This window comes from Uranotaenia lowii, chromosome 2 (assembly GCF_029784155.1).
Source record: "Uranotaenia lowii strain MFRU-FL chromosome 2, ASM2978415v1, whole genome shotgun sequence".
NCBI lineage: Eukaryota > Metazoa > Arthropoda > Insecta > Diptera > Culicidae > Uranotaenia > Uranotaenia lowii.
In genome coordinates, this window is record NC_073692.1 from 413,909,913 (window position 1) to 413,928,985 (window position 19,073).

A 19,073-nucleotide genomic window follows, 5' to 3' on the forward strand; every position below is an offset into this window, starting at 1 on the left:
TTGAGAAGAATTACAGCTCAAATATCAAATTCCGTAGAAGAGCATCTCTTAAAACACCATATTTTAATCCTTTGAAATCTTTGGAATTCTAGAAAACTCCTTAAAATGCAGTAAATTATTCAAATAATTCGTAGAAGCATTATTATTAACTTTTACACAGTAAATCTTTAGAAATAATCTGTTTTTTGTTGATAAACACAAGTGGTGCTATTCTTATTTCGCACCCTTTTTTCATAGTTTTGGTCCTCAACGCCAATTGCAACGTCCTAAAAAAAATAAACTTATGCTTGATTTATCCGTTAAACAATTCAAAACAATTTATAGAAGAAAATTTTGGTGATTTGCAAACATTCATATTTTAACAAGCAAAACACATAGTGGTGCTATTCTTATTTCGCTCACTGTAGGTTCATCCCCCTTTAACTTGTGATGGGATAAGGAGGGACATGAAAACGTTTTTACTTTGTTTCCTTCAGTCATACGCAATGCGGTTGCGCCTGGGAGGTTGATGCCGGCGGTCTCAAATCGAATTTCACATCTTATGTCAATGACGTTATGATATTGAGAACTCATGATTGGAGTAAAGCCTGAATTTTGGGTGTAGGAACTTAAAAATGTACAAACCACTAGACCACAAAAAAGTAATATGTATAGGTACCGTGTCCGAGATTCCATCTCATGATCGTTGGCTTAAAAGTCTTAAATGCTATCCTCTAGTTAAGAAATCTCGATATACAGAGAATATGTTTGTGCAATGCCCACCACCGAATGTTTCATTCGAAGTCATTCATCTTTCCGACGGTCGTATCCGTTGAGTAAATATTTCTAGCCTACTACCTACATATTTTATTAAAATATTCAAGACAATCCTTCATCTCTCGGAGCTCTCGATTTTACAAATTTGTGCTCCGGCTTTGTGTGGAATGTGGAACGTGTACACACAAAAAAAAAGCATAGTAAAATTACTAGATCCGTGGTTTAAACGAACAACACGCAACCATATTTTTGAGTCAATAATGTTTTGTTCTTGATATTACCATGCACATAGTAATTTTACTTTGTGTTAATTTTGGCTGCGCATAGTAATTTCGACTACGTTCATAGTAAAATTGTCAATGAAATCATGAGATCATTTTTTACACCATGCATGGTAAAATTAATATGTTCAATTTTGAAAATAGTATGTGTTATGATAGAAACAAGCATATTGAAATGATTCAAATAGTAAAATTACCATGAAGCATGGTATGAATATCTCGTAGCATAATCGATTTTACTAATTATTGTGATATTTTGAGCCCTTTAATTGAAAATGCAATTTTTTCATATTACTTTTTTATTTCATAAGTAGTGTTTCACTTACATAACTTTTCTTCGTGTGAAGCACAGTACGCCGGCCCGAATCACATCTGATGATTAATTGGAATATTCTGAAAACAAATTTATGAAAATCAATTAGTGGGCAAATTGATATTAATTATTTCAACTTACGCTTAAACCGCTGAATCTCGATTTTTTTCCATACCGATTTGGGATGTTTCGGAACTCCTTTTGGCCATCGATGATAAACTTCCGTGGTGGGGGTCTGGGACTTGAGCAAGTGCCTCTTGAAATCGAAGTGCCAATGAATAAAATTCGGCTTCCGGCTCCAGCACTTCCAGTAGATTTTTTTTGCGATTTGAGCCGGGGCCGAGAGTTGGCCGGGTGGGAGGCCAGCTTTATGATCACAAATTGATTGTTAAACTAAACACTTACACTTACACTTACAATTTTACCCGCGCCGGACAGCTTGTTCGCGTTCCTAAATCGCGACGAACGACCGAAAAGAAAACAAAACACATTCAAACGAAGCGCACAATGAAGAATTTACCATGGATATAGTATTTCCGACTTCACAAAAGACGATTACCATGCGCATAGTAATTGCAAGAACACAAATCGAGCAATATCTAAATATCATGCCCATGGTAATTTAGACACGGGAAAATTACTATGAGCTGTCAAAGTTCGCATAGTAAAAATACTATGTTGTAGTACTTTAAACCAGATTTCTGGTAGAAAATACTAAATCGTGGTAGAAAACACTAGATCGTGGACATAGTAAAATTATCATGATCCTGTATTTGGAAAACCCATGCAATTTTTTTCCGTGTATGGAGCGATGGCGGTTTCAGATTTCATTGGTTTAATTTCAGGGCGTCGCGGCGCGGCTGTATCTTCATTCATTATTGCAATTTTACCTCCCTTCAATGGAGCAACGATACAGCAGACGGTTCATTCGCGTGGCGACCGTCGCATAACGAGGTGGTCCGATACCATCATTATATCGCTCCATCAGCATAGCGTGTAGTTTTTACGTAGATCGCTAGCGTGTGATAAAGCCTCCTCGAGGCGTATACTGCAGCTGCGCTTGGTTTTTTTTTCCTTCGGACGTGCTCCTTCTGGGTGTGAATTGTTCCTCAAGCGTTGGGGATGTGACAAGAAGGACATTCTCTAGCGTGAAACTTTGTTTTTCTGTCACATGATTGAGTCATTCGGTTTGGATGTTTTTATCATCCCCGATGGATCCGAAACATAATTGTGTTTGAACAACTTGACCGATTCCGCCAACCTTGGGCGGATTATCAGTGGCAGTGAGAAGCATTATTGTGAGTTGTGTTTTTTTCACTGCATTTGATAGCCGATACAGTTTGTGAAACGAGTTGTTTCATTACAACAGGTGGAAGCTGATAAAGTGTATTGTTGTTGGTAGCTTCAAACAAGGGCTTTTCCATTCTGTGTTATGAAAGAATATTGCAAGTTAATCTGAAGCGCACTTTATTATTTACAACAGAACGAGCAAACGGAAGAAAAAACAACAGGGGGACGGTACAGAGAACAAGCAGATGTGAATGTTATATCCCCGACAACTGAATGAAATTATCGATCGCTTCCTGGTTCTCGTTCAACATTCTCTGGAAGGAGTGTGATAAAAATAAACGAAAAATAACACATCTCCTGGTTTCTGAGGTGTTTCCGGTTCTGTGAAATTTACTTTGCTATTTAAAGCCTTCCATTCATCAGTAAACAGAAAAAAATGTCCTTGCTGGTGGAATCATCTCCGGTTACCATGGGTATGACGCCACGGGGCTCCTCCTTGCGTCAAACAACCCCACATTCACCCGACAACAAACAACAACAGCACCAGGAATACCTGGACACTGGACTGAGTCCTCCGACGTCCGATGGTTTCCTGGACGTCTCGCGGTCGCCATCGTCTGTCGGAGAAACCTTCATCTCAGCAGCCACCGATGGACCACTTTCATCACATGCAGCATCCGATTCCTCCAGCGACAGCGATAGCGATGTGGAGCTCGAAGAGCTCGAGAAGGGAGCTCAGTCGCCTTCCCTGAACAGTCCCGGCCAGAATTCGGCAACTGCTGCTGATCGGGTACCTTCGCTTCCGCTGGAGAATGGCATCCTGCGGCCAGGGTCACCCGGTGAAGGACCCTCCGGATCGACGTCTATTTCAATGTCTATCGGTTCAATGGGTAAGTGCTTGTTTGTTGACGATGCCCCATACAGTTGTTGAAAATTTGCGCGAAGATAAGGCAATCGCGTGTTTGACGAAAGCGATAAGAATCGCTGAATGATGCCAATCAAATCTGCAGAATTTACAACTTTTCCGTTTGAAAACGGCGCAGTACTTTCGAGTCGTGGGAAGGAAAAAGGTTTTGTATCGATCAATTATGAATTTGGAAAGAGGATCTCATCTATAAATTCTGTGTAAAACTGAATTTGATTGAAGGAAATCCTGATTCGGAAAACAGTTAAAAAAAATTTAAAATATATTTTTGATAATATCTTCAAATTTCGTACTATTTTTTTTATTTTTTTATTTAGTTTTTCAAGGATCAAGGATTTTTTTTATACATGAAGTTTTACAAAATCATTTGTATGTTTGTATGTGTGGTTGGCTAGAAGGCTTCAAGGGCCGATGGTTCGTCGAAGGAAGGCATCTAACCCTCCGAAAAAATTTCTTGTGGTTATCCCAGACCCATTCCCTCTGTAAAATATATAAACACAATTTATAAATATAAAATGTAAAATCGTGGAAAAGTTTAATAAAATTAGTTCAAATTAAAAAAAAACTCAGGAGGTAACTGATTTGTCAACTTAGCTTTCTAGATGTATACGCAAAGTGTATATGTAAAAGCGATAGCACGGTAATGTTATCAATTTTGGATTTTCGGTTTCGATTGCCAATGTGGGGTAATTTGAAGATTAGGTTCGTCTACATTTTTGTTTTATCATTAAAGGCCTCGATTTATTGCACTGCTGCTTATCTCGTGAAATGTGAAACCATCCTATAGGTAGGGGGCACGAATGAATTGAACTTTAACTGTAGCGCCAAATCTGGACCGGTTATCAGTTCCGGGGTTCAAATTTAAGTTCTTGAATTTGAAATTGGTCATTTCGAAGCCCGTTACTTCTAGCCTTATCAAGATTGATATCCCACTTCAAGACTTAGAGGGGAAACCCCGAAAAAAGAGAATTTTTATTCACAACTTTCCAAAAGCTCGTTCAGTGTATATGAAAAATGTATTTTGTTTGATAGAATAAAGCCTATAGTTTTTACTTCGCTTAAGTCTGAATTTAAGAGGCCTTTTACTTTACTTTCATTCTTTCCAACTGACTTAACTGATCAGTTATTTGTCAGAACTGAACCAAATTGCCGTCGTCGGTAACTGACGTGATAACAATACTTTCCATTATGTCAAGGCCGAATGGCAGCAGCAACAATAACAAGACCACATGACAAAGGTTCGTGTAGCTCATTAAAACTGGGCAATTACACAGTTCTACCCAGGCTATCAGAGGCACCTAGCAGCGTAGGGTGGGAGTCACAAATCTTCACCGTTTGAGTGATGAATAGCTGTCAAGTGCCGGGTGAATTACGCGCAGCTATTGCGGTGGAGAATACCTATATACATATATCTATCGTCACTTTCGTTATTGTTGTTCGATCACCGATATAAACATAGGTATACTTAGGTTCCGGTGTTACCGAATAATATTTTTGTAGGACATTTGGGGATTTTTTCCCTTCTTCAAATCGATCGATTTGAAGATTCCCACAACTTAAGGTTGGGTAAACAACCCCTAGAAAATTGTAGTGACGCTATCGATCAACCATAATAGTAAGTACTTTTCAGTACCATATTAGCAGTCGGTTGGTATCTCGTGAGATGCAATTAAGAATGTTATATTACGTCGGTCCATCGCATCGTTGAATGTTTTTATGAAGTGTACTTAGGTATTAGAAACTGGCTCTCCTATCGTTTAGGTCGCAAAGTGTGAAATTATAATTAACCGGAAAATTTAACAATTTGATTCGAAGATAAGCAGCATTACTATACGCGGGGAAGTTCGTTATTTTGCATTTTACGTTCGCAGTGTGGCTATGAGGATAGTGTTTTCAAGCTGAGCTAATTACATCTTGCTCATTCAAATGGGGTGTAATATGAACGGCAACGGTGTTGATAATATCTCTTATTAAATAGGACAATATATTCTGAAATCAACCGGGATTGATGTAATAGCAGCTTATAAAACCTTTGACGAGCTAGAAGCCACGCGACTTATGAATAGAGGAAGTGGACATTAATTCTTTATTTTTTCTTAACACTCACTATTAGAATAATTTTCAAGTGTGATAAATCACATAAATGACAGAAATAACAAAAAACAACAAAAATGACAGAAATGACAAAAAAAATGTCGTAAAAAATGTCGTAAATGACAAAATTGACAAAAATAGCGAAAGTAACAGAAATGATAAAAATTTAAAAAATATAAAAATAGCATGTAAGTAAAAATATTAAACATTTCAAACCTAAGAAAATGAGCAAAATGATACTGGGTGATTGTTTCCATCTTGTTTTGTCTTGTGATGGGATATGGTATATGTTCAGTTTGGTTCCTTTCAGGCACATTCAATGCGGTTACGCTGGCAGGACAAAGCCAGTGATGAGAAAGCTTGTTAGTGCCGGCTCGGCATACAAACTTATGCCGATAATTTCACCTCCAAGGAGGGTCATTGTTGGAGTAGAATCTGATGGGTGATTGGTGAAGCTGTCATCCTTAGGTGTGGTTTCCGGGCATCCAGTTGCCAAAAGAAATTTTGGATCGTAAAGCGCATTATAAATAAATGTTTTTATTCTACCAAAAATGGTTGGTCTAAGAAAAAGTAACCCTTTTCAAACGCACTCGATAAGGTCATCAAGAAACGTTCATTAACAAGTCAGTTTAACTTGCTTGTGAATTTTTTCGATTTCTGTTCGATGTCACGCAGTCATGCTTTGGCCAAATTTTGTTCCAATTAGTATCTTAAATACGATCAAGCACACTTGAATTACTGTTAACATCAATAGTACTATGGATTTTTTTCATATGAATTTAACCCAGTCAATCTTCCTCGTATGAAAAACTTTGAAAAAGCGTTTATTTTAGTTTAAAAATGTTGGTAAAATTGTCGGTAGGAAAAGGGATTGGTCTTATTTTCTGTCATTAGGTGTCGTATGAATATAATTCGAGTTGACGAACAATAATCACGGTTGGAAATTTTATGGGACTTTGACTGGTAAGACTGTATATCTGTGTTTGAGTTTACTATCGTGTCGCTTTTAACGTCCAAGGGCTGTTTTATCTACCGAGAACATTTGAACAATCCTTAGACTAAATTAATTTATTCCCCTGTTGCAATAATCGTTTTATGACGTACCTTTATGTAGGTATTTGAACTGGCTAAAGCTTTTCTGGAATACAAATGCACTAAGTGTTTGCATCAACAATTTTCAGACACGTGATTTGAATTTGCGTGATGCGGCTCGTATCGGTACGCACACAGATTTATGCTGTTAATTCTTGCATGATGGTCGTCAAAACTCAATCCGGTTTTTATGGTCTAAGAAAAAATAACCCTTTTCAAACTCACTGGACAAGGTCATCAAGAAACGTTCATTAACAAGTCCGTTTTGTTAGTGCAGTGGCTTGTCTATGGGTCTAAATGGGTACACTGGGCGCGCGAGATATGACTATCAAACAACAACGGCCCTTTGCTTCGGGGCCGATATACGGCAATGAACACCGAGAACGATTTTGCATTGGGGTTGCCGACAGCGAGATTTATGGATTGTTATTGCAATTGAAACAACTTAATTCATCCATAAAACATCAAGAACTCAGACAGCAACAGAAACCGATAGCTCGACTTGGTCTCGAGGAATGACATTTCGACTTTCAGCAGCAGTTTAGGCATAACTTAAATATTTCCCTAATTCATAGGAAACGAAGTGGTTCTACGACAAACTGGTTTTTGCAAATAGTTTCCCAACGGCTCGAATGTCAGGCATGTAGGCAGTTGATTCTTTGAATGAGTATCAGGGTGGCTTAAATGTGAACTTTATTACCCTAGAAAGCATAGGAAAATGTCCGTTCACAACATTGAGCTGAAAAAAGATTTATTCGAAGTGTTATCTGTCACCCTAGTGTCAACAAGAAAATGCGAAACTATCACAGCAAAGAAAAAAGTTCTTGGAATTCCGGTTCTCTGATTATATTCGTCAAGTAACATTTTCGATCAAGATACGATCCACCAGTCCGAGTACTCAATTTGCACGAGCTGAGCGGTTTGTGTCATTTTGAGTATTATATTATGGTAGGTACCTAGAGTAGTTTGTAAAATATGTGGTATTATTTCAATGCGAATGTTTTAAATTGACACTATTGAAAAGGGATGGAAAATTTGTATAATGCACAAATAAACTTACCCAATCGAAATTCAACAATTTAATAGCAATGCAAGTTCCAGCGCTTTGTTCAAAATGTAAGTGCTTGGTGTTTCATAAAACAACATTGTGTTCCAGTAGGATCATTCATGTTGTAAAAAAAATCTGTCAGTATGTTGATATTCCCAAGTTTACGTTGATTTGAATGGATTTCTAATGAACTATTCATTTCTGATAAAAAGATTTGTATTCTTAATCTGTTCAATGTATGGTAGTGATTGGCTGGTTCAGTAAATTTATGATTTTTTTGTTTTCTAATGGTTGTTTCTGATAATCTACAATTATATAGTAACTCAAATTAAGTTGATAACAAAACTTACGTGTACTGTAGATTTGCAAATAAAAGTCAACATTTAGAAATCACCAGTAAATTCTGGTGAAAATGTTTCCCGAAAAACTGTAAATAAAATAATAACCACTCGATTAAAAAAAAATTAAAATATTAAAATCGAACAATTACAGACTGAGTTATTAATAACAGTTGCAACATTGGAATTGCTTCGTTCGAAGAACAAATTTTAGGCTGCTAGTCAAACGTAAATAATAGAACATAGAACTATTATGAGTTAAGCTTATTGTTGTTTTATTTTAACTTCAATCTATAAATTTATTCAATACACGCTCAGAAACATTTGGTTTTATTCGAACCTAATATATAAGCAACAAGTGGAAAGTGTTTTCATTGATTCTTTAACCCTAATCCGCTTTTGAGTGTCAATAGGACAATATTGAAAGTTTGGCGGATTGTGACTTTCTTTGGGTACATTCAAATAATAAAATTACTTCGAGGACCCTCAATGAATTCTCAAAATCTTCAATTTTGCATCATTACCTACTTTTTTATGGACGCACCATGAAAGTCCAGGATAAAAAATCTCTAATCAGACCTTGAGTGTCAATTTGACACTCCTCGCTTGAAACCGCGTTATCTCTCTTGCTTCTCAGCCGATTTTTACGAAATTTATAGTTTTGGAAACCTCATAATGTAACTCAAATATGATTTTCAGAAAATGTTCACCTCCGACACTTCAGTTTTCCATTATTCAAAGTCAAAGAAAAAAATCCGAAAAAACCTGCTTCGGAAAAGACTGTAAATCAGCTACGGAATGCTCAAAAAAACTTACTAAGTGTCCAAGAAAGCTGAAGTTAGAAGTTACACCACTAGAATCGGTATGAAATAACCTTTCTTGTGAAAAATTTATAAGGGAAATCTTGCATTTATATACTTAAAATCCCGTGCAAAGTTGAATTTAAGTGCAAGTGGAAGAAATTGCAAATTGAGAAAAAGTTAAAAAAAACAGCTTCCTTTGGAAATTCCTAAAAAAATACTGTGTTTCGTTTTTTTTTAAATCTGAAAACGGCAAAAATGTACCAAATTACGTCAACTTCCCAATCCTCAGTTTAAAATTTATCTGGTATGACTTGAATAATTTTACGATTCATTGATTTAAAAGTACGGTTTTAACACCACTTTTGTACATTTTTTGTTATCATTATCTTAAAAAAATTCAAAAAAAAAATACTTGTGTCCAACGTATTGCTTCTAGCGCCGATGTGGTCTAGCGGATAGGCTTGCGCGAGTCTGGTTTTGGTATGCCAGGCGTACTGGGTTCGATTCCCGGTATCGGCAAGAAAACTTTTGGGTTCAAATCCCATAAGTAACAGGTAAGATATGTTTCCTCTTATAACTGACTTTATAATAAGGATGTTCAATCAGTTGCCAGCTGGCCAAGTAAATACACGAGTGCGGAATACCTGTCGTAGATTCATAACACTGAAAATGTGATGGATCTTAAACGGTTGTGAAACTGATTGTCTCGTTCTCCAATTAAGACTCACACATACACAAATCACATTCATTATATGGATTACATTACAGTTCACACGAAGCCATGGTGTCGGGTATGTGGTGGTTTGCATTGAAGATTAGCCGAACTGATGAACTTTTTTCCTTCACAGCCCCCTTTCGATTATTTTTTAGGCTAATTGCCCCCTGAGCGAATTTTTGAAAAATATCTAGAAAGAATGCTAATAGGCATCGTTGCAAAACCAAAAGCTTTTCAAATTTTATTGTAGTTTAATTTAAAACGTTCAATGTAGCACATTTAAAAACTGTTATGATTGACTTGAGAAGATCGAAAAGCCAACGCATAACCATCAATTGTAGCAAATCAAAACACAAAATAAATTCAAAATTGCTTCAAACATCAAGACTGAAATTGAAATAAATTAATTTTTTTCAGGACAAAGACTTAAACTTCAAAACAAAAAAAAACTAATAATAACTCGCCTATCAAAGTTTTGGAAAACAGAATTCTTTACTAATTAAATGTGCCTTAAATTTTTCACAAAATAATTACTGATAATTCGATGAAATCGCATAAAATGTATTTTAAATAATATCATTTCTTGATCAAATAAATTTCAACTTATATTTATGACAGTAGTAGACTTAATTTGAACACTATTTTTTTCATGGGTCTTAAAATTTAACATAGGTTCCAAAAATTTAGTTAAAATCGAATAACTTTTGATGTTTATTCATGAAAATTGCCGTATTTCATTTTATTAAGGATCAGCAAATCAGAACTAAAAATGAAAGATCCTCTGTTTGATTTGTTGGCATTTTTTTTTCTTTTATTCCAAAAATCTATGACCATATCTGCGACGCCTTTTATCACAGATTCTCTTCGAAAGATTTTTTGTCAATTATTCAAAAGAATACATTTTAAAAATTTTCATGCATTGTATAAGCTTAACAATTCATCAAATTCATTTGACTTAAAACACATTGCCATCCAAAATGTATGCTTCTTAGTTCACCCCAAAATAATCTTATAAAACCAGATAAAAAAACAGATTGTGTGTTTGTTTGTTGTTGAATTATAGAGACTAAACAGATTGTGAATATACGAAATCTTTCACAATTAAAAAATAATCTGTCTGCGATTGTGACTTACAGAGACAAAAACATGCTTATCAACTCTGTGAGTTAACAGATAAATATTCGTCCTAAACCTGGTTATAATTAGATTTTCAGAGTTCTTCAAAATCGTTTCATTGTTGGGCATTGAACGTTCTCGTTGTCATTTCAATTCTAAGTTGTTCCGTAATTTGTGAAAATGTGAATTTAAAAAGGACTCGACCGCCTCCCTGAGCCCTTCTAACGCCCCCCAAATTTCAAAGTTGAGCTCACCGCCCCCCTAAAAGCTCTCATCGCCCCCAAGGAGGCGGTAGGGACCACTTTGAAAACCACTAATCTAAAGAATGCAATTCAGCGCATACGTTGGTGAAACAGCCGTGAATCCGTGCACCCATGGTGGATTATATACATACATACATACATGTCCAACGTATAGCTTCTAACTTCAGCTTTGTTGGACACCTAGTGATTTTTTTTGAGTATTTCTTAGCTGATTTACAGTCTTTTTCCGAAGCTTATTTTTTCGGATTTTTTTCTTTGACTTTGAATAACGGAAAAGTGAAGTGTTGGAGGTGAATATTGTCTGAGAATCATATTTCCAAAACTATTAATTTCGTAAAAATCGGTTGGGAAACAAGATAGACATATTGGTTTAGTCAGGAGTGTCAAATTGTAACGGGTAAAAATTTCAGGGACGGATGAGGGTTAATCATGACAAAATGTATGTTGTACAGGTATGGGTTCCCCACAATTACCCCCTTTCAATGCGAGAAGGGCTCACAAACTACTACAGAAACATTTTTAAATAGTATCCAAATAACTTTACATTTCGCTCCATTTGTCTCATCTCCCACTACTTGAAGGAGTTAGGGGTCCCATTTAATCGTAACCAAAAACTCATATAAAATTTGGTTCCAGGGTTGAAAAATTCTTAAGCAATACCACAAGAGTGATAAGGAATCTCCTCCGTCTCTCCCCTCTCCACACTGCAAGGCAGAAGGGTCTGTAACCATCATACACCGTACCCAAATACTTTCCCATGAAAAATTTGATTCCATTTGCTTGATTACTTTTTCAGTTATGCCAACAAAATCATATCGAATATTTATAGCTGTTTTTTACTTTTTTTTATATAATGTTATTGGGACCCCCTCCATGGAAAAAGGGGGTTTGTTTCTCAAATAATCATAGAACCATTTCTCGCACCCAAGTAATTTCCCATGTCAAATTGTGTTCCATATGTTTGATAAATTCCCGGTTTATGCAAAACAAGTTTATGAAGGCAAGAGGGGAGCCTTCTCTTCCTATATTCCAATGCATGCAAAGATGGAAAGTCTCAAAAAAGTACATAACCATTTTCGAATCCGAATGCCCTCCCATACCAAATTTTATTTTATTTGCTCGTTCAGTTCTCGTGTTAGGCGAAAATAAAATCAAAAATTCAAAGAAGCATTTCTAGTACACAAAACCCACCTAAGCCAAATTTGATTCCATTTCCATAGCTGGTTGTGGGTAGCAATGTGGCTTCTTCGTCACTAACTACAAACAACCAGCTGGTGCTGGGCAAAGAATCATACAGGCAGTAGGTATAATGCTGTCGATAACACAAAGCCCTAGCTCACATTTTTCAAACATCTATTCGTTTCTTCTACCCAAAGCGCTCTAGCTTTGATCTTTCGACCTAGTAGTTTCATCATCTTTAAAAAAAAAAAGAAAAAATAAAATAAAATAAAATAAAATAAAATAATTCTACTTATTTTCTATAAATTTGCAAAATTCCAACTCAGATTACAATAAATTTTTTTTTGTTTGTTTTCTTGTTCTTGTTTCTCACCACTGGAAGAAAGGAGCCTCACCAAATATTCATAGAATATTTGGTTCTCATAATTTTGCAGTTCTTAATTTATTTTTCTTTTTCTCAATTTCATTATTTTTTTATTAATATTTTGTGTTATGACATTTGTATATTGAATGTTTCGACTCGTTGCGTGAGTTTCCTACTTGGAATACGTTTTTATTTTTTCGTTCTAATTATTTTTAGGACTACGCTAGTGGAAAAATATTAAGTGAAAAATTGAGCTTAAATGTTTCAATAATATTCAAATTAGTTATTTTTCAGGGTAGAAAAGCGCTTTGAGGCACCCCTTTATGAAGTCGGATTTGCTAAAATTTTATTGCCGAGCAACGAAATGTATCCGGTCCATTTTTGAAATTCGATGATGAAATTTTTCCCATACATCCATTCCCAAGTAACACAGATTATGCCAACTAGCATTAGGAAGTTTTATTATGGTTTAATTATGTCATTTTTTTGTGCAGCTCGTTTTATGACGGTTTTATTATGGTCATGCAGAATGCTTATATTTTTTTTCGACCATATGTTTGCAGATGGTTTTGAAAACGCTTATAAAACTTTTATTAAACATACTGTTTTAGTTATTTTGAAAGAGTTATGAATGCTTTTTTAAAACTATAATAAAACACAAACTTAGAAGTTTGCTCCAAGCTTTCTTTTGCATGTTCTATAATAGCACTCAGTGCCTGATTATTAAACCGCCATAAAACTTAGTGACAGTTCTCGATCAAAATGTCAAAACAGGAAACGCTCAGATTAGATAGCACATATTTGAATTGGAACTCCCATTTTTACACATTTTTGGTAAGTTATGCGTGTTGGTTTTGAGTTTAAATTAAAAAAATACATCTTTGAAAACTTGAAATCACCGAAAGTGGTATGAATATCTTTACAATATGAGTATTGAGTGAAAGGGCCCAAATAGTAGGAAAAAAAGCTTGACGCCATCATTAATTCAAGATGGCGGCTTCCTCTTTTATTTTCAAAGCTGTAAATAACTGAAAATATCGTGAAACCTTCACAATATGGTTATAAGGTGAAAGTAATAAACGAGTAGAAGTCAAATTTCGTTGCCCGTCGCCATCTTAAATCCAACATGGCGGCTACCACTCAACTTAAAAATACTGTAAATGACTGAAAATCGCATAAAACCTATATTATAGGGGTGTAAGTTAAAAGAAATCAACCGGTAGAAGTTGAATTACGCTATCTTACGCCATCTTGAAATCCAAGATGGCGGCTTTCGCAAAACTTTAAAATGTAGTGAATGACTTAAAATGACATGAAACCCAAATTGGTAGTGGGTGAAGGGGTTTACGAGTAGAAGTCGAATATTGCTATCTTACGCCATCTTGAAATCCAAGATGGCAGCTTTCTATAAACTTAATAAATGCTCTAAATCATTGAATATCGCATGAAACCTCCAAAATATGGATATTTGTCAATTGGGATAAGCTATAAAAAGTTTATTTTTGCATTCTGACGCAATCTTGAAATCCAGGATGGTGGCTTCAGCTGAACTTAAAAATACTGTAAATGAATGAAAATAGCATGAAACTCCCAAATATATTGTATTGGGTGCTAAGGCTAAGTGACTGAAAATCCCACAAAAACTACCACAATACAGACCCCGTTCGTTTTTGGCAACATTCGATTTTGGAAACATCGAATTTGGCACATGTGCCTAAATCAGACGGTTAACAGAAACAACATAACCTTATAGTTTTCGCTAGAATAAGACCAATACAATTTAGACATAATAGCATGATAGGAATAAAAGAATTACATAAATGGAAAAAAAAATCAAAAACTATAAACAAAACAAGAAAAGTTCTAAATGCATTAGAAACATAATGAAAAAATAATAAAAGTGATTTAAAATGATCTAAATTGTTTTAAAATAGTAGTTTTAATGTAGTATTACGTGAAAAAAAGTTGTGTTCAAGCGATTTTCATTGATTAACAGCATTTTAAATTCAGTGGAAGCTGCCATCTTGGATTCCAAGATGGCGTCGGAAAGAAAAAAATCGACATCTTCTAGCTTAGCCTTTTCATTCAATACTCGTATAGTGGTGGTTTAATGCGACTTTTTGTCAGCATTAAGCATTAAAAGTTGAGCGGATGCCGCCATCTTGGATTTCAAGATGGCGTCGGATAGCGAAATTCGACTTCTACTCGTTTAGCACTTTCACCCGATACCCATTGTTGGGGTTTCATGCGATTTCAAGTCATTTACACCATTTTAAAGTTCAGCGGATGCCGCCATCTTGGATTTCAAGATGGCGTCAGACAACGAAATTTTACTTCAACTCATGATTTATTCCACGGGTCATTAAAAACCAATCCCTTTTCATTCAAAAAGTCTGTCCTCATTTACTGTACTAATGATTAACAACTCAGAAATGAGGAACTCAACCTTAGCGTGTAATTGGTTTGCTTGCGAGAGAAACGTCAAATCGTAGCTTTTTTGGGGTCATCATTAAACCATAATAAAACTATGAATTGACTCACGCCATGTTGGTTGCAAAATCGAAGGGTACAAAATGACGCCATGTTGATGGATTCACAATGCCAGCATTGGAAAATATTTTTTCAGGGCTTTTTTCCATCAATTCCATCATGATTGACCATCAGATTTGACGAGGCGCATTTATTTTAAGATACTATTTCATATACATTTTACCTAAAATCTTGACTGGCAGTAGAAAAGACGCTCATTTTATGGGTAAAACATTGATTTTTAGCTATTAATATCTGAATAATGCAATCATCATTCATCAACCATTACGGTTGCTGGAAAAAAACTCCTAGAACTGACAGAACCGAAAAAAAAACAAAAATTTCCAACATGTTTTATAATAGCTTTTTAAAAGCTTTGGTGACCAATATTGATGACTAACAATGATTGGTCATGATGACGTTCCTAGGATAGGGCCAAATAGCCTAATTTTGGCTTTATTAGAGTCCAGGTGATGTTATAGAATGTACTTTAGCTTTTTATGAAGATTAATGCTATGGTCCAAACGACATTTTGCTGACCATAATAAAGCTAAAATTGTTACTTGGGTTGCCACCCTAATCTCCTTGGATTCGATGTTCAAAATCAATATTTTTATTATCCCTATACAAACTCAATACCTTTTAGTCTTAACTGATCGTAGGATCTGACCATCAATTCTTGCTTTCGAAACTTTCCATAGGCTGATGAATGTGATTTGCATAATATGGTACCCTAGGTCCGAGGCTCTCTTTTGTTCGGCTTTTTTGCCTTTTTTGTCGTTGTTTGTATCCGCACACAAGAAGCGGGATCTTCAACGACGACACGATCATGCGACAAATTAGCATCCCTTTCATCAAGCAAGTGAGTGAGAAGCAGTTTATATTTACTCGTGCTTATAACTGGATCACAAAATCAACACTTCGCGCAGTCCAGCGAGTGACGATTCTAAATTTTGATACCTCCAACTTCATGAAATGCGAAACCTGTTCCTATAATGTTTGTGATCGAGTGAAACTTGAAAAAAAAATCGGCAAGCAGTAAGATAATAAAACCGAAGTTTTATAACCCCATTCTGCAAATCCATTAACAGCTGCCATCAAAATAATGCAGAAATCGTTAGGTGAAGATAAAAAAAACCTTGTTTGTTATTCGTGTGCTTCTGTGAAAAACTTGCAAGGCAACACTGAGAATTACTAACGGTTTTGTTGTTATTGTTTTCATTTTTTTTTTCGGTTTCAGGTGACGATTCCGGCGAGCGAAGTCTTAACGAACCCTCAATCGCCGTATCCGTGATACCGGAGAAGAAAGGAATCTTCCTGAAACATTCCGAGTATGAGGTAAGCAATCGTTTTTGACTGGCATATTGAATGGTCCTTTTCATTTAAATTTATCCAAAAAATGACCTTTTGATTATTTATTTACTATATTTTAGTTATAAAACAACGAATTAAATTACTAAAAAAATCATCAAAATCTATTTACAAATAACATAAGCTACTTAAGAAGATAACATTAAGTCATTTTTGTCATTCTTGTAATTCTTAAAAATTTTCTAGTAATTTCTGATACTTTTGTTATCTTTATCTTTTGGTTATTTGTTATTATTTACATCTTTGTTTATTTTTTCACTTTTTTTTTAATTTTTCGTTTTTGTCGTTTTTATCATTTTTGTCGATTTATCATTTTTGTCTGTTTTTCATTTTTGTTTTTTAATCATTTTTTCATTTTTGTTATTCTTGGCGGTTTTGTTTTTTTCGCTCATATCTTTGAATTTGACTTTTTCTGTCATTTCTGAAATGTTTTTGATTTTTGTCATTTTTTTCAATTTGGTCAGTTTTGTCATTTTGACATTTTTGTTATATAAGTCACATTAGTCTTTTTTCCTTTTTTGTCATTTTGGCCATTGTTATCATTTGTGGTATTTTTGTCATTTCTATCATTGTTTCGATTTGTCATTTATGTCATTTTTGCCATGTTTGTCATATACAATATTTTTGTCGATTTTGCCGTTTTCTATGATTTTCACCATTGTTGGCGATTTCAATAAATTTAGTCTTTTTTCAATAATATTGTCACTAGACTTTTTTTGTCATTTCTGTTATTTTTGCCATTATAGTCTCATTTTTTATTCATTTTTGTCGTTTTCATTATTCTTGGTAGTTTTGTTCATATTTTTGAACTCAGTCATTTCTGTTATTTTTGTAAATTTAGCATTGTTGTTGTTTTAGTCATTTTAGTCATATTAGTCATGTTTGTAATTTTTGTCATTGTTCAATTTGGCAATTTTTGTCATTTATGTAATTCTTGTCATTTCTTCAATTTTTGTAATTAGGGGCATTTTTGCCATTTTTGTCTCTTTTCATTTTCTTGAAAATATCAGTTGTTTACATAAAAAATCTAACGTTTGAGAACTAATGGAAGATTTGTTATATTTTCGTTACTATGCAGATCAAAGCCAAATCTTACGGTTCAGTTGTTCGGAGACGTTACAAGGACTTCGTAGTGTTGTACAATTATCTGCTCGAAAAGTATCCATACCGGTAAGTTTCAGCCTAATCTTCAAAAGGAAAAATTAGAGTATCGTTTTATTTGCTTCAGGTTTCAATTTCTTTTAATAACTGATTTTTCACAAGATATATCTGATATCGATATTGAAGATCAGAATGATAATATAAGCCTTTCATAGAACTCTGACACAAAAAACCTGTTCATTCGATCTTCCATCTCATGTCAGCTTTATCGGTATTTCGGGTCAGTTGAGCCTACCTCATTTTCCCATCCCGATCAGAAGAACATATCAAAATTAATACTTAAACCCATCTCAACTTGATATTTTTATCTTATTCATATATTCATATATTTGATATAAAAATCTCCGTTTTTGTCCTTCTGAAAAAAAATGATTAAATCTCCTTTGATACATTAAGTTGTTTTTTTTCTGCCTCGAATTGCCTGCTTCGAATGCTTTTTTGTAATTTTGAAGCTCTCCTTCCAATGCATTAGGGCAGGGTTCTGTGGTAGCGTCAAAGATATTATATTCTATCAAGATACCCGGCTGAATAGTTTTTCAAACAAGTAGTCTGGGACATCGACACGTTTGTTTACGGTGCTGCCACTTAGCGAAAAAGTCTTCAAGCTTCAAACTTGCATTCAAGCTTGCAAACGCATAAATTTTTCATTTGATCGACGATATCGCGTAAACATTTAAAATAAAACGTCACATGATCAACAGGATTTTTGTTTAAGTAAACTCAAATTTCTCCTCACACACTTCCGAATCAAAATATTAATCAAAACAAAATTCGTCATCACTGAGACTATTCAAATTTTAATATCTAAGGTTCAATTCAGATTTGGGTAATGGTGGTTTCGCAAATTCTGAATTGTTTTCAATAATTCAATTTACGTTTGAAGACGGTTGGAATGTCTGAATAAAAACAATTTGTAATACGTTCAGTAAATTTGGGACAGAAACTAATGTTTTCCATTTTCCGACTTAAAATACTAAAAACAGGTTTCGTTGAATTTAATTGTAAATTTATTCATAAGCACACAAGCAGATAATTGCTGCAAACCGAACCGTATCTACTATGATGGTAGATGGCGGAGTTCCTCCGGTACTGCGGTTGAGCCCGCTCCCGCTGAATGAAGTCGTCCCATTCTAATTGCTGCTGTTGGTGGATCGAGGTTCCCGCGTTCCGATAGCTACCATAATCTTACTGGGGAGGTGGCGGAGTTTTACACTAGGGAGGATGATTCAGCACAACGCCGGCACTGGTGGATCGTTCAATCGAACCGGTCCTCCTCTAGTTCCATTTGTTTTGAGGATGGACCTGATAAATAAATAATCGTTTAATTGAAAGATAAAAAAAAGTCTAATTTTAACACGACTTACCCAATTCCGACTTGATTTTCCTTTAAAAACACCAGGCAAGATTGTGCTGACGTGCTTGGGCCACATTTAAG

General features: G+C 35.0%; 1 protein-coding gene across 2 annotated transcripts in view; it reads left to right on the top strand.

Annotated features, from left to right (window-relative positions):
• Window positions 1-2,268: 2,268 nt before the first annotated feature.
• Window positions 2,269-19,073, top strand: part of LOC129742743 (sorting nexin-8-like) — a 44,358-nt gene continuing 27,553 nt past the window's right edge. The window contains exons 1-4 of one of the 2 annotated variants that reach the window (XM_055734686.1): window positions 2,269-2,648; window positions 2,720-3,530; window positions 16,347-16,444; window positions 17,556-17,647. In XM_055734686.1, coding sequence (XP_055590661.1) covers window positions 3,077-3,530; window positions 16,347-16,444; window positions 17,556-17,647 — 644 coding nt within the window. In that variant the 5' untranslated portion in view covers window positions 2,269-2,648; window positions 2,720-3,076. Of the gene's footprint in view, window positions 3,531-16,346; window positions 16,445-17,555; window positions 17,648-19,073 lie in introns of both variants that reach the window. The other variant, XM_055734687.1, reaches the window with a different exon arrangement.